The sequence below is a fragment of the Carya illinoinensis genome, chromosome 7 (assembly GCF_018687715.1).
Source record: "Carya illinoinensis cultivar Pawnee chromosome 7, C.illinoinensisPawnee_v1, whole genome shotgun sequence".
In the NCBI taxonomy this organism is placed as follows: Eukaryota; Viridiplantae; Streptophyta; class Magnoliopsida; order Fagales; family Juglandaceae; genus Carya; species Carya illinoinensis.
Window position 1 is genome coordinate 38,853,248 of NC_056758.1, and position 15,072 is coordinate 38,868,319.

Consider the following 15,072-nt stretch of genomic DNA (forward strand, 5'->3'; position numbering starts at 1 on the left):
TTTTTTTAATGTGTGCATTTTCTAACATGATGGGCAATTTTTTTTTTTTTTTATTTAGTACTTTTTATCAATTTTTCTAATTGTAATACCTAGTCGCATATTGATGATAAAAATTTTTTGTCATTTCTGTAACGGTAATATTTTTTGACATTTCTCCAGCAGTAACATTTTTTATCTTTTCTCTAACAGTAACCTTTTTTGTCTTATCTCAAACGATAACATTTGTTGTCATATATGTAACAGTAATTTTTTCCTATATAAATACGCATATTGTTATCCTCCATATTATTAAAAACTCAAGTCTCATTTGATCTATAAAACTGAATTTCAATAGTCTCCCCTGATCTCCCACTCTCTTGATCAAATGGCTCGTATATTCTTTCGCAAATTGTTGACATACTTATCCTCTAAAGATGATAGCAATGTTGTTCTTAATAATGAGGCCGATAGACATTCATCAAGGCATCATGGCAATTGTCAACATCGTAAGTTTATTCGGTGTGATCATATTCAGGGACATGAGTGACTATTTTGCAGAAAATTCAGTATATCTCTAGAATATATTTCAAAAGAGATTTCGGATAAGCCTTCCCCTATTTATCCGTATTCTAAACGAGATAGAGTCTTATGAGCCGTAATTCATCCGAAAAAGAGATAATGCTGGAAGACTTAGTTTATCTTCTATGCAAAGATAACTGCAGTACTTAGAATGCTGGCGTATGGGGTTACTAAAGATTTTATGAATGAATACATACGTATTTTCACTGCAATGGAGAGCCTAAAAAAATTCTCTGAGACAATAGTAAATGTTTTTTTCATATGAATGTCTACAGTCTCTAAATGCCAATGATATTGCTCGATTACTTGTTGTTGCTGAACAATGGGGATTCCCAAGAATGCTGGAAAGTATTGACTGCATGCATTGGAAGTGAAAAAATTGTCCTGCAGCATGGAAATGTATGTACTCCGATCACATTCGTGAATCGACTATTATTTTAGAAGCAGTTACTTCATATGATCTCTGGACATGACATGCATTTTTTTGTATACCCGGTTCACATAATGATATTAATGTGTTAGAGAGATCTTTTATTTTCACGGAATTTGCTTAAGGGCATGTTCATCCAGTCAATTACACAATCCATAGCAATGACTACACTATAGGGTATTACCTTGCAGACAATATTTATCCAAAGTGGTGAACTTTTATGAAGACGATTTCATCACTATGAAGGAATAAGAAGAAAATTTATGTGGAAGCAGAAGAATCTGCAAGAAGAGATGTCGAACTTGCATTCGGAGTACTTCAGCAACGATTTGCTATCATTCGTAAACCTTCTCGAATGTTCAAAATGAATGAACTAACAAATGTAATGAAAGGATGTATTATTTTACATAATATGATCATTGAAGACGAGTATGATGATAGTGAGAGTCCAAACATTGAGTATGATCAACTTAATGATGATCTTTCGGAATTGTCACGCAATCATATAACTGAGCTTACAGACTTCATCAAGCGTCATCATCATATTAGAGACAATTCGGCATATCATCAGCTTCAAAATCTAATTGAACATCAATGACTATTATATTCCCAACATTAGGTATGTCGCATTATAGTATGTATTTCCTTCATGTTATTTTAAACTATGTTTAAGTTAATCAGCTTTGGATTTGTATTTTCTTAATGTTAGTAACGACTATATTAATAATAATCAAATTTAACCTCGTATTTTCTTCAGTATGATAATAGACTATATTTGAAATCATTTGTAATTATTTCTAAAATTGTAATCGCCAACTTCATTGCACAAATATATCAATTTACATCACAACAAAAATACAAAAAAATATTCATATTACTTTTTATTCATCCATCATTGTCCAAAATATAAAATAAGAAATACAACTTTTTAAAAAAATATATTCAATCAATCCAAATCTGTTGCAACATTACGCCTCACCATGATTTTTTTTCGGAGTTGCTAAAAACATAACGGCTATATTTCTAACATAGCACTATGTCCATCATGCACTAATATGCTTCTTTCAACGTGAGCTCTACTTTCAGCACCTTCAACATGAATCTTTCTTCTTACAGATTTTATTTAATTCTTTCAACCCTATAATAGCTTACACGAGGAAAACTACAATGCACACATGCCCAATCAAATACAAAAGCTCTCAAATTGAAGATGCTCCTCAAACCAAAATATTTGAAGATGCAAGCACTATAAAGCTTTTTTGAATAAGCATTCCAACTATTACATCACTAATAGTTAAGACGTTCACTCCGGCTAAAGCCTTAATTGGTTATGTAAATGAGATATTTTAAATAATAATAAATAAAATATTATTATAATATAAATTTTTAAAATTAATTTTGTATTAAATTTAAAAAAGTTCAATTCTTTATTATATTTTATATAAAAATTTAAAAAAATTATAATAATTATACAAGATTAAATAAGATTGTTTGATTTTTGATATCGGCCTGAAACACTTCATAAGTCAAGATCCCAACCATATCACAACCTTTTTGATACGGGGCTGGGAGGGTTTAAAACCAGAACTCACGCCATCCTGTCTAAACTCTAAAGTAGCTTGGCTTTAAAACCTTGAGTGGTTTATCAAATGATTAAAAATTTGAAATTGATTTTTTAAATTTTACAATGAGAATGTTAGGAACAAGCCTACACAACATATGCCCATAACACCAGCGATAAAAAGAAACGAATATGTGAATTGAAAACAACTTTATGAGTCCATGGCTCGTTATAGGAGAAGTAAAACTTCGTAAATAAAACATCCGTCTGGCCGATTTACAATTACCAAGCTGTTATGAATATTCCATTGCATTGAAGAAAAGTAGCGCACAAAAGTGATATCTTTAAAGAAAAAGGCACCAGACTTTCAAGCAAATAGGAAAAAATGTACTTAACTACGCATCATATGCAAGTCTAATATGTTGAAGCAAGTCAGCTTGTAGGCAAATGCACAAGATGTCATCATCATCAGAATGGAATTTCTATTCTCATCCACAGCTAATAAATACTGTGTAGGAAGGTGTCCTAAGATTTTTCAACTTTTCATCATATGATGATTTAGATTAATAATTTAAAAAAATCGAAAAATATAATGAATTACAAGTTTACTTTTTCTCCAACGGAGGCAAGAATATCTTTGATCCTGATTTCGATATGAATGTCATGGATAACAATCTTTAAGTATTTGGCTAACATAAAAGCATTCCAATTCATGGACCTTCATTGATAGAACAACACAGCAATAACAATTATTATGTGGCATCAACGTTTCTATTGACGTCCCGCAATTACAGGCACTCAATTGATTATTGAAGTCCCTCCAATCTAATCTTACCAAGGACCCATCGTTTGATGAACCGAAGTGCGTCCCTCGAATGAACCAAAATTCATAAGACAGCACTTCCAATGAATCAAAAATATTTTTCAAGCTTAAACTTATAAAATTAATCAAAACAAGAAATAGGAGGGACAAACGAGGGCATTGAAAAACAATGAGAATAATCGTATAAGCAGAGATTCAGAAGCCATATTTATAATCACTCGAAAATGAATATCTCAGATCAAGTGTTGGATTATGTTATTTTGCTTCATCCCAATCTTGCATAGATAATAAATTAATAATTTACCAAACTCAAAATAAATTCACACAAAAACAGCATGCCATTGTAACAAATCATAGAAAAATGCTGAGTATATGAAGTGGGAAAATAGATTACTCAGTGGTGGCGATAAAGTCATAGGTTCGATTCTGCCAGCCATCTCTCTTCAAACTTACTTCAGAAGAGGGAGCTAAGAATCCTCATCGTAACCTTAGGTTTCCCACAACATAGATATATAAAAAATACAAATAAACAGCACACGCAATATCAGTTTGGTTTCTGAGAAAAAGCAGAACTTCATAAATAAATACTAAAATTTGAGATCTGAGACTTGAAAGTGTTTGGAAAACCATAAGAATGAAGAAAAAGGTAGAAAGGGGAAGATCGCTCAGTTCAGCGGGGTGGTCGACACGCAAAATTCTCCAGAAGGAGAAACCTGCATTCCGGTCTGTTGAGCTTGAATTTCTTGGAGTCATCACTGCGATCTCTCTCCCATTTTACGCAAAAACCAAAAACAACTTACAGCCATAGAGAGGTTCATAAAAATTCTAAAAGAAACAAAAGCAGAGTCGGATATACAAAATACAGAACAGAACGAGAGAAGTGGTGGCGAGAGGAAACCCTAAACGATAAAGAATGGTTCGTGGGAAGCGTGGTGCTGAATGGTTGTGTTAAAGCCCTAATTTATAGTGGTTGATTTAGGGTTTGCGGGGATTCGGGCCAAACGGTTGTGTTGTCATGTCTGAGACGGGCCGGGCCGACTATTTCAATAATAATAATAATAATAATAATTATTATAGTGCACTTGCGTGTATTTTTATAGAAAATAAATAGATATAAGATTTACTGTGTGGTTGCTTCCATAGCTCTTAATTGTTTTTAATATTTTTCTTGCATAATTTGTAATTGTATTTAATATTATTCTATAAAAAAAATTAATAATAAAATTAAAAATATCTTTTTTTCTATTATCATATGCAACTTTGATTGAGCTACATTGGAAAAACAAAGAAGAGGGAAGGAATAAAAAAAAAGAAGGGAAATTCCTCATTGAAATTGCTTCAGTGACACCAGTAGGCAGTAGTCCAGTTCACTTTTATTTGATAACTGGTAATGTGCTTTGCAACCTGCAGAACAATGACTAGAGTTTTGCATAATTTTGGAAATTTTTTTTGTAAATAAAAGAGATATAAATATAATGTAAGGATCATATAGTATTTAATTTTTTCTATGAATAATGTAATGCTAATTGCTATAGATATCCGCATTAAATATTGTGAAATTCATATCTATATCTCTTTTAATGGGATGAAATACTTGGAGCAAACAGTTGCCCATTTCTATATGCCATGAAGAGGAGACGAGGCAAAGCATAATTGGATTCCAAAAGTGAAAACCATCTCATTATTATAACTTTTTTAAATTTTCATAAAATAAAATAAATAATTCAACTTTTTTAAATCTCAATTCAATATTTTCAAATCCTAAAACAATAATAACAATATTTTATTTAACTTTTATCTTTCATCTAAAACCATCTCATCTCTTTATCAAAAAAAAAACCATCTCATCTCATCTCTAAATCCAAACCACACCTAAAACACTCAAGTTGTTCTTGCATTACTCGACATGCATACAATGGTTGGTTATGCTTCTCCACCTTGACCACGCTAGCATGGTCCACAAAACAATGTGTATTTGGTTTATTCCAGCAGCACTCTCGTGTAAGTTCGATTATGCCAAGATGATGTGCAAAACAATTTCCGTACTATCACCTTCGTCGACTGAAAATGCCATCCCCATGCACTCGAAGAAGAATGCCCCCATCAGCTATGTCTCAAAAGAATACTTTTCTGACCCCAAAAAATTCTTACAAAATACCTTAACAACCTTATGTGGTAAAAGAATTTTAAGGTGCTTTATGTACCATGCCATTCATGAATGTTCCATGCATTGCAAAGCTTAGAACTTATTTGTTATGCACAACACCAAAAAAAAACCAGTCATTTGAGCGCTACACTCCAGAGAGGCAAACACTTCTAGGACAGAAAAGCTTTTCATATATACCAACTAGTCAAACTAGCAGAGTGAACCCTCCGATCAAAAGAAAAAACATGCTGCCGGTGTAGATACAAATGTTGATGCTGGTTGGGGAACTCTATAACTAATTTACAGATCCATGTCTAAAAGGTAAATGCACTGGCATTCTTATTGCAGCAGAGTATCATAACCACAAAGGCATATGAATATGGCAGGCTAAAGGACAAACCTATAGACAAACAGTCTCAGGACACGTAACTAGAATATACCCTTTGGCTGGGGTTCGCCATTGAAAGAGACTTAGCCATAGCATCGGATCGGATCATTGCAGCCTTTGGCAGACGACTGTTTAAAGCCAAAGCGGCCACCTTTCTCAAGGTACTGCTGATGGTATTCCTCAGCTTGGTAGAACTTTTTGGCGGGCAGAATCTCAGTCACAATCTTCCTGTTCAAGAGCTTCTGCTGACGCTCCAAAGACTCTCTTGCTGCCTTCTCTTGCTCAGGCGTGTAGAAGTATATACCGGATCTGTACTGTGTCCCCACATCATTCCCCTGCACATGAAGGGTTTCCAAGCTATTAGGATCTGTGAAGTGGTCAGGTTCCAAGACCAATGAGTCTAACGTGGTTGGATAGAGAAGATTGACATCATGTTACATGCTAGGAGCTTTTTTTACAAGTGAATGTTATGTAATAGGAATTTCTTCAGTATAAGCTCCTTGTAACCAACTAGTTTTTTTCCTACAATTAAGAATTTTGCAATTCCAAACCAGGATATCTAGAATCCCATCTAAGTATTCCCAACCAGGTCTACCAAAGAAAGAAAGAAAGAAAAAAAAAAACTCCTATATCACAACTGTAGTTCTACCACAGCACTCGCCAACCCATGAAAGACAAATAGAAGATGCTCTAATGCTAACATGTTTCTGGTTAAACTAGTGCCTCTTATCCAATTTCCCAGAAAAGCAACCTATTGAAGAGTGGAAGCCATTTTCAAGATGCTTCCAGATATCTCAAACCACACTACAGATTCAGATTAATGAACAACATAACTAAAAAGAGATTGTTCATATGAGTTTCACTGTCTCCATATAATTCAATGTCCATCTCCCCAAGCACAATTCTAATAGGCCATAAATGTTAATGGTTAAAGCAATATGACCTTCCTCACATGAATCGATAGCTTGTCGCCTTTTGATAACTCAGATCAAAATACACTTTCCTAAATCTCAAGCATGCCAATGAGTCCTAAAAAAAGCCAATGAGTAGCCAACATGTGAAATAAAATCCAGAACATGCCATCCCAATTACTACCATCAGCATTAATTGATTATCATCTATCAAGATCGCTAGAAAGATAAAAGTACAAATTAACAGACTGAAGATAATGGGCACTAACCAGAGTCCAGAGTCTAATGTCATTACTCAGAATTGAACACAACCAGAAAAAATCTCAATCTGAAATCGTCATGAAGATAAATAAAAGGAAAAAAGTAAACATTTCTGTATAGTTGATATTCATCTTCAATAATTCACCACATAACACCAGACAGGATTCAGAAGTTACAGTTCACCCAATGGGGAATATTGTAAGTTTCTAGCTGTGGATAGCTTAAGAATAAGGGAAAAACAGGAACAAGCACATCCTTCGGTTCTATTGATGATAACAGCTAAGGGAAACATCAATAAAAGTCAAAGTGGTTCCCATATGGTCAGATAAGTTTTAGGTGGCTACGTTTAGATGTTGATATGAGTTGAGTTGAGTTGTGAATAATAATATTTTGAATATCCCATTGAGATGGGTTTAACTTTATAGGTTAAAATGTATGAAGTAGATTGAGATGAGTTTAACTTTTTTATGGGAAGTTGAAAAGGTAGTGGATCCCATCAATGATTTATTTGAGATGAGTTGAGTTTGGTTCCCAAACACAAACTAAGAGAGCAATCCATACCATAGTTTTAAATTATGTTCCGTTCCGGCCGTTTCAGCCGGAATTTTCCATTCCGGTGCATTATATGGTACACTATACATCCTTGTTCCGTTTCGCTCCAAATTCTGGCCTATTCCGGTTTGTTTCAACCATTCTAATCAAATTCTGGCCATTCCGGACCCTATTCCATTTCTACTATGTTTTTGTCATTATCTTGTGCTTGGATGACATTTTTGTAAATTTTAAATCTAAACAATATTTAATTAATTCTAGAACATAAAATGTATTTATATAATCTTAATTTTTTTGTAACTTCAAATACGTCCATTCTCTCTTGTTTAAAATATCATTATTTTTAATAATTTCTCTATTCTTCTCTTATTTTTTGTTTTCTTTTTTTGTGTCTTAACTCAAGTTTGTGATTTTTTCAATGTATATTCATTTTATAAATCTTCAATTCTTCCAAATATATACACATATACATGATACACAATTACATATATATGTATTTATTCTATTAATTGTTAGTTTATATATAATATATAACTAATCCTGAAATGGTACACTGGAATGCACCGATACCGAAATATTCCGTCCAAGAACTTAAACTGGAATGATCACTGGAAGAGAATTTAACACAAAAATACAGACACATCCTTAAAAATTAGATGGTTCTGAAGTCTACTCTCTGCACAAGTCAGCGGTAAAATTTAAATTAAAGAAAAATACAATAGAATATTTAACTAGAAGATCAAGCAACGAGCTGACAGGCAAATATAGACATTTGCGCTACATGGCTTTTCATTCCCTTTCAGATAGAAAATACATAAGCTAAATCCAGGCAAATCCCAAACGAGCATTGGTTCACAAATATTGGCGAGAAAAAGAATAACGGTATTATCTTAAAAAAAAAAAAAATTAAATCACTTAACATTACAAAGTAACCAAAACTCAAAGATTCATCTACAGAGCTAACCAACCATAATTCATTAAAATTAAGGTGAAAATAACAATCAACCCTGCTTCCTCTAAGAGAAAAGCATCACACTGCAGAGCTTATGAACGAGGAAAAGAACCAAGACCTAGCGAGAATCAATCTCAGTACAATTCAATCAAAACGCAAGAATTATTCGTCAAATCACAGCCAAATCAACCATCAACCCCAAAATGATCAACCAAATCACCGTAATGAAAACATCCATAAAAATTTAGACCAGTCATACATCATAAATCAATCATGGGCCTCAAAAGAAGCGAAACGCAAATCAGATTTCTTCAGAATTAAAAAAAAAAAAAAAAAAAAACCCACAAATCCAAGAAACCAACCTGCCGATTGAGCGTGGTTGGGTCATGCCTGGCCCAGAACGCGTCAAGCAGAGAATCGAAGCTGGACTCCTTGGGGTCGAACTGGACCCTGACGACCTCGGAGTGGTTGGTGGTTCCCGAGCACACGTCCTCGTAGCTGGGATTGTCCAGGAAGCCTTGGCTATACCCGACCTCAGTCTTGGTGACACCAGAAACTCTTTGGAAGGCCAGCTCAACGCCCCAGAAGCAACCCGCCCCGAACTGCGCGAACTGCTGACCCGGTGCCGGAGCTTCTTCGTCCAGGCCCTGCGGAATCGACGCATCTGCTGTGGATTGAGTGGCCCTCGGGGAGCCGAAGCCGAGCTTGTTCAAGATGTTCATGGTGGTGGTATATCGTTTGGAGAGGTGTCCGAGAGATATTTCTTTGTACTTGGAGAGAGGATTCAGGAAGGATTTGTTGAGTGAGGGCGAAAAATGAAGGAGATGTGAGGTGATGGAGGCGGTGGTGGTGGTGACTGGTGAGGGTGCGAGCAGCGAGAGGCTTTTAAGGAACCTTTTAGCTAATTAGCTTTATGTCGTACATGGAATTGGAATTGGTATTTCAGAAAAGAAAATATATCGAATAGGAATTTTTCTTTTTTAAAAAAAAAATGCATTTTACATAAGAATCATAATTTTTTTTTCTAATTTATTATATGTTCTTTTATAATTTACAGAGTAGATTTAATTTAATTTTTTTTTTTATAGAGGTAGGAAGTTCAAATTCAGATTTTCTATTTAAAAAATCAGATTATTTCATCATATCATCTAACTCTTAGACTAATCAATTTAAATTTAAAAATATGATATATTATATATTTTGACTATGTAATAGCAAATTATTAAAAATAGAAATCTGAAATGTAAGTTAAATAATCTAGTTGAAAACTTGAAAATGGAGAGACTGGTGACAATTTTATGATAAAAAATATAGATTTTCCCTATTTGTTAGTCAATTGCTCAAAAACATATCTTATCTATTTGATTATAAATAATATTTTACATGTTTTCAAAAAAAAAAAAAAATAATATTTTACATCAAAACTTGGGGAAAAAGCTAGCAGATGTGGTCGTAGTTTATCCGCATGGTCAATTTTTTTATTATTATGGTAGGTCTTTTATTGCCAATACGATGTCGCATTCAACTAATAACAAATAAAATAAGCCCAAAACAAATTTAAGTTTTGGAATCAAATTTAGCAAACTCAAATCTTAAATTATTAAATAAATTAATAGAGAACTCAAATAATTTTGAAGGCGAAATATAATTTACTACTGCTTTAACTAGTCAAAACAGAAATATTTGACTTTCTCAAAACGATAAACAATTCCCTTCTTTTTGGCTCGATTTGTTTGAATAGTAAAAATATTTTATTTTTTTATAATAATTTTTTTTATTTTTATATAAAATATAATAAATAATTTCATATTTTTAAATTATAAAATAATAATAATATTAAAAATTAATATTCTAACAATATATTTTTCTTAACTTTTATCTAAAATCATATCATCTCATCTTATTATTCAAACTGCACCTTAATTAAAAGCTTTATATTTTTTAATTGCGATCATAAATATTATTTATGAAAAAAATAATTACAATAAATATTTATTTTGAAAAGAAAATAGTTATTTTTATCACAAATTACAAAAAAACATTTTTCTTTTAACATGCTCTTAAAATGAATCAAAAACTTATTAATTTTGACAGTTCTTTTTTTTTGTTTTTAAAAAAAGATTTTTGCTCCTCGCAGGATATAGGAAGGGAGCAATAGTACTAACTAATGGCTTTTTTTTTTTTCCCCCAAGAAAAACGAAATAAATGCATCTGCGATTAAAATAAATAAGTAAAAACCGATGAGATTAACCTATTTATTTACTCAAAGTCCTTTTTATTTAGTAAAAACTATGCAAAGTGAAAAGAACTTGCAAAAGAGATTCGTAGAGACTAACATGGCGGCCAGTACCTTCTGGCCTGCAAGTTGATATTATTCTGGTTCGAGGCTCTCCTGGCAAACCGCAGCTCGATCGATCTTTGTATATATATATATGATCGATCGATATTTACTAATTAATAATATTATGTATGGCAACGTTAACGTTATACGTACCTAGAATATTTGACTTTGTGCTGGATGTGCGTAGCTTGACAATCTATTCAAGAGGAATATGTAATTATGCTTAACAAAAATGCTTTGGACAACTGGCCTGAGTCTCCGCCGCGGCCTTGCGTCTTACATGGCAAAAAAATCAAAATGAAGTCAAAAGAGATCTCTTCATCTTTTGGATCTAGGTTCGCTCTATCTTCGACTCTTCTTCTTCTTCATCCCTATCTTTCATCTTCTCTAAGCTGCAGACAGACCTCTCTGCATCTCCATCGCTCTGTCTCCATCAAACCACAAAATATAATGCAGACGGATGGAATAAAGTGTAATTTGTGTCATTGTAACTCTAGCAAGGGTCTATATCGCTCTTTCTGGGTCACTTTACGCAGCTTTAGGTTCTAAGGTAAAGAGATCTGAGTTTTTTTTTTTTTTTTTTAATTCTTATCTTTTAAGTCAAAATCCGGAGCAACATAAACTCATAGGCTAGAATAAGAAAGTATTGGTGCTTTGATTTCTTTTATAAATATAATGGATCTTATAACACATAGTGCAATGATAAAGTAGCAGAACTTGAAGAAATAGCAGCCAAAGTTATAACTTTTGCATGTATTTTGCTTTCTCTGGCAAAGCAAAAAAGAAAAGAAAAGTTGACAATAAAGACAAAAAACCATTTATCTTCTACTTATTTGCTTGTATTTTGGTGCGTGAAATTTATTTAACGATAAATAAATTCCTTCAGCTAACTTGGACATTGAAGTTAACAACAATTCCTTTGGCTAACTTTAAAGCCAATCATTTTTCTAAGCTAATTTTGTGAACACTGTACATGAATCTCTATGCAAACTGACAGCAAACAAACGTGGTTCCTCCTCTCACTGGGAACCAAGATAAACTCAAATGAAAAATTCAATTCAATACAATCATTTGTGAGATTTTAGCACATCTAGGTATTGGATCTAACTACTTCATAGGATAATATTTCTTAATAGCAGATGGACGAGTCACTCTCTCCTTTACGACGATGATCGCGACCAGTCGCTCTCTCACCCACGACGACAACTGCGACTCAGAGATGTGGATTGTTCCACAACGGCAACCGCAACAACCAGATGAGGAGAAAAAGAAACTCAGGAGTGGCTCATTTTAGTTCCCACTTTCTTGATTTTTTTTTTTTAAATAAGTTAGCTGACGTGGCATACTATAGGGGCCATGGCAGGGACGCAACCCCAATTGCCCCTAGAACTATTGTATGCTTAATTTATGTACGGTCTTGCACCAGAATACATTTGCTGGTTGTATACATTCAATATCAAAAGATCATATTGTACATACTCGTGGTGATAATGTCAAAAATTGTACAACAATCTTTAAGGAGACAGAGTTTTTCCCGACCAGCTATAACGATCTTGGTCTTAATCGGTGTAACTTAGAGCCCCTAGCCTGATTAAGTGGGGATATGCGTATATCCATGATAATGAATGAAAAATAAATACTAAAATATAAAAGAGGATAAAACATATAGGTTTACATAGTTCGGCATAAATCATATGTCTACAGAATTTTTGGGGATGGAATATCCAAAATTATAAGCTTGTTTTATGGTCCCTCATCTCCTCTCATTTATTAGTGTACAGTAGAGATCTTAAATATATTTATTAAAAAAGATGTTCTCATTAAAGCTCATTTCCATAGATTGAAGAAGCTGAATAAGAGGTTAAAAAATAAATTTATTTTGAGTCGTCTGTCAATTTCTTTTTATCCAACTCCTTTTTCCGTGTGCCCATCGAGAATAGTGAGGATGGACTGTTTTTCTCTTATATATCTGATATCTTCATTTCCTTTTTTATTTTATTTTATTTTTTTTCTTTCTCCTCTTATCCTTTATTGGCTTTTCTTTTGACATCCTCCCTCTGATCGTTCCCCCTTTGCTCTCTCTAATGTCTCTCAGTGGTGGCTTTAGGTGGGCTAACCTGTTCGATCTTGGGCTGGGTTATTGAAAAGATCATGACTAAGATGTTTTTAATCAATTCTCGGGACATATTACTTCCAAATAAATTAATGCCGTCGGTTTTGAACCCCTATTTTAGATTTTCATGCACTCTGGATAATGCCCAAAAGGTTCTATTTTTGTCGAAAGAATCATTCTTAATTGGTAGATAATATTTCCCTAGAGAAACCACGGGGCGCCGCAATATTACAATTTGGGCTAGCTCCAGTTCGGCCATGCTTAAACATTAATCCAATACATAGTATTTGGCACTTACTAACAAGTACTACTGTACGTACAAGATATATAGTATCATTGGAAACAAAAAAATATCGCCCGAGAAGTACAAGTTTCATTAAAATTCCTCATTACATGATCATGGTACGTAATTAAGCAATTAATCACTTAAAGCTGGGAAAGTGGATAGATAATATTCAAAGTCCAAATAAGTAAAACCTTAAAATTATAATAAATCCATATATGTTTCTGAACATGATAAAAATTAGATTTGCACTACCCATAACACAGTAGCCATAAAACCTAGACAAACTGACACAAGGGTATGCCATCCACCATGCACAACTCCGCTTGAAATTGGCACCTTGCTCTTTGTAGAAGGCCGCGGAAGAGTATCACCCCCCTGGTCTGAACCATCTGCCGGTAGAGGTGCACCGGCTGGAGAATATGCTTGATCATTGTTGTCTTCTACATTTACCTGGAGCTTCATCCCTCCAAGGCAATATAATTTGTTTCCAGATATGAAATACATGGGGCCAGGTTTTGACAGTGTAACGGTTGTGTTACCGTTTATATAGGATTTCAATACATTGGTCGTGTTGCAGTTGTTGAAATTTTTTTGCGTCACTTCCTCTAGACTATTAGACGAAGAAAACTGGAACACTGCAAATATATACAATATAAGCACATAAATATAGCAAAATTTTCATTCGACCACTTCTACATTTGTGTTGGAGGAATTAATATATCCGTAGGCAAGATTTATGAACGAGAAGGCCAAAATAAAAAAAAGAGCCAAACTCGACCCCCTCCCGGAAGAGGGAAAAACAACATGATATGCTCTATAAGAAAGAATAAACAAAAATGAAAAGAACAGTACTTACGTAGAACATCGCCAACAAAAAATGTCTTGCCCTTGGCCCACGAATCAAGGTCAGTGCTTATGTCCCAGCCAGAGTTACCCCCCACCAGGTACGTCGTGGCGGTGCATGTTAACGCCAGGCTGAGCGCGATAAGAACAAAAACCTGAAGCTGCTTCGCCATGAATTATGAACAAAATGTGACGAAATTATACGAGGCGGAACGAGTAACTTATAAGCACAGAGAACTCCGAATTAGATATATGTATGAAAACTTGCATAGCATTAGATAACCTAACTTTGGAATTCACAAATGACTTGTGCTTGTGGAGGATTGTTTTTGCACGTTGTGTGTTTGCATGTGTGCGTGTTATATATTCTATCAAAAATTTGTTTCAGGATCTCTGAAAGATATATAATGTGATTTTAAAACCATCTTATAAGTACAAGATTTCCATTCAAACAGTATTTTTGTTGAAATTTAACATTTACGGGTTTTAGAATTTAAGTGGGTGGGGTTGTTGAATGGAGAGTTCGTTGGTAGGTAGTTAAACACCTCCCACCTATTTAGATGGTCGAATTACCTAATCGGGAGCTGGCCTGGTACTTGACGGAATGATCAAAATAATAATAATAATTAATTGTACATCTTTTATTTATTTTATTAAAAAAAACTCAAAATTAAATCATGTTCGATTAAATATTTTCTCTTTAAGAAAATTATACTCATCATTTCTTACGTTACATACCATCATAATGATGTGATTTATAATTTCTGTTCTTCTATTTAGAGACACGTGCATATTAATAATGCCTAAATAATAAATATGTATATTTAAATAGAATGACAATAATTATAAATCACATGTATATTAGTGTGGTGTGGAGATGATAAAGAACATTTCTCTTCCTTTTTAA

The 15,072-nt window shown here is 33.5% G+C and overlaps 2 protein-coding genes and 4 non-coding genes across 6 annotated transcripts; all 6 read right to left on the reverse strand.

The window, feature by feature from the left end:
• Positions 1-3,010: 3,010 nt before the first annotated feature.
• On the reverse strand, positions 3,011-3,107 carry LOC122317654. Its single transcript, XR_006244577.1, has one exon. It is a non-coding gene; the product is annotated as a small nucleolar RNA snoR31/Z110/Z27 (small nucleolar RNA).
• Positions 3,108-3,561: 454 nt separating this feature from the next.
• Positions 3,562-3,650, reverse strand: LOC122317668. Its single transcript, XR_006244588.1, has one exon. It is a non-coding gene; the product is annotated as a small nucleolar RNA snoR31 (small nucleolar RNA).
• Positions 3,651-3,762: 112 nt separating this feature from the next.
• Positions 3,763-3,863, reverse strand: LOC122317680. The gene has a single exon (XR_006244597.1). It is a non-coding gene; the product is annotated as a small nucleolar RNA R30/Z108 (small nucleolar RNA).
• A 168-nt stretch (positions 3,864-4,031) lies between these two features.
• On the reverse strand, positions 4,032-4,135 carry LOC122317655. Its single transcript, XR_006244578.1, has one exon. It is a non-coding gene; the product is annotated as a small nucleolar RNA Z107/R87 (small nucleolar RNA).
• Positions 4,136-5,689: 1,554 nt separating this feature from the next.
• Positions 5,690-9,511, reverse strand: LOC122317300 (peptide methionine sulfoxide reductase-like). The gene is made up of 2 exons (XM_043134299.1): positions 8,945-9,511; positions 5,690-6,241 (listed from the first exon to the last, which is right to left on the reverse strand). Exons 1-2 carry the CDS (start codon positions 9,302-9,304, stop codon positions 5,990-5,992), a joined length of 612 nt encoding a protein of 203 aa, XP_042990233.1. The 5' UTR covers positions 9,305-9,511; the 3' UTR covers positions 5,690-5,989.
• Positions 9,512-13,387: 3,876 nt separating this feature from the next.
• On the reverse strand, positions 13,388-14,519 carry LOC122316847 (stellacyanin). Its single transcript, XM_043133665.1, has 2 exons — positions 14,179-14,519; positions 13,388-13,957 (listed from the first exon to the last, which is right to left on the reverse strand). Exons 1-2 carry the CDS (start codon positions 14,336-14,338, stop codon positions 13,560-13,562), a joined length of 558 nt encoding a protein of 185 aa, XP_042989599.1. The 5' UTR covers positions 14,339-14,519; the 3' UTR covers positions 13,388-13,559.
• Between the last annotated feature and the right edge of the window lie 553 nt (positions 14,520-15,072).

Coding starts and splice junctions, on each gene's coding strand:
- LOC122317300 (XM_043134299.1), bottom strand. CDS start 9,304: ATGAACATCTTGAACAAGCTCGGCTTCGGCTCCCCGAGGGCCACTCAA. Junction 6,242..8,944: donor CAACCACGCTCAATCGGCAG/GTTGGTTTCTTG, acceptor CTTCATGTGCAG/GGGAATGATGTGGGGACACA.
- LOC122316847 (XM_043133665.1), bottom strand. CDS start 14,338: ATGGCGAAGCAGCTTCAGGTTTTTGTTCTTATCGCGCTCAGCCTGGCG. Junction 13,958..14,178: donor TTTTGTTGGCGATGTTCTAC/GTAAGTACTGTT, acceptor ATATATTTGCAG/TGTTCCAGTTTTCTTCGTCT.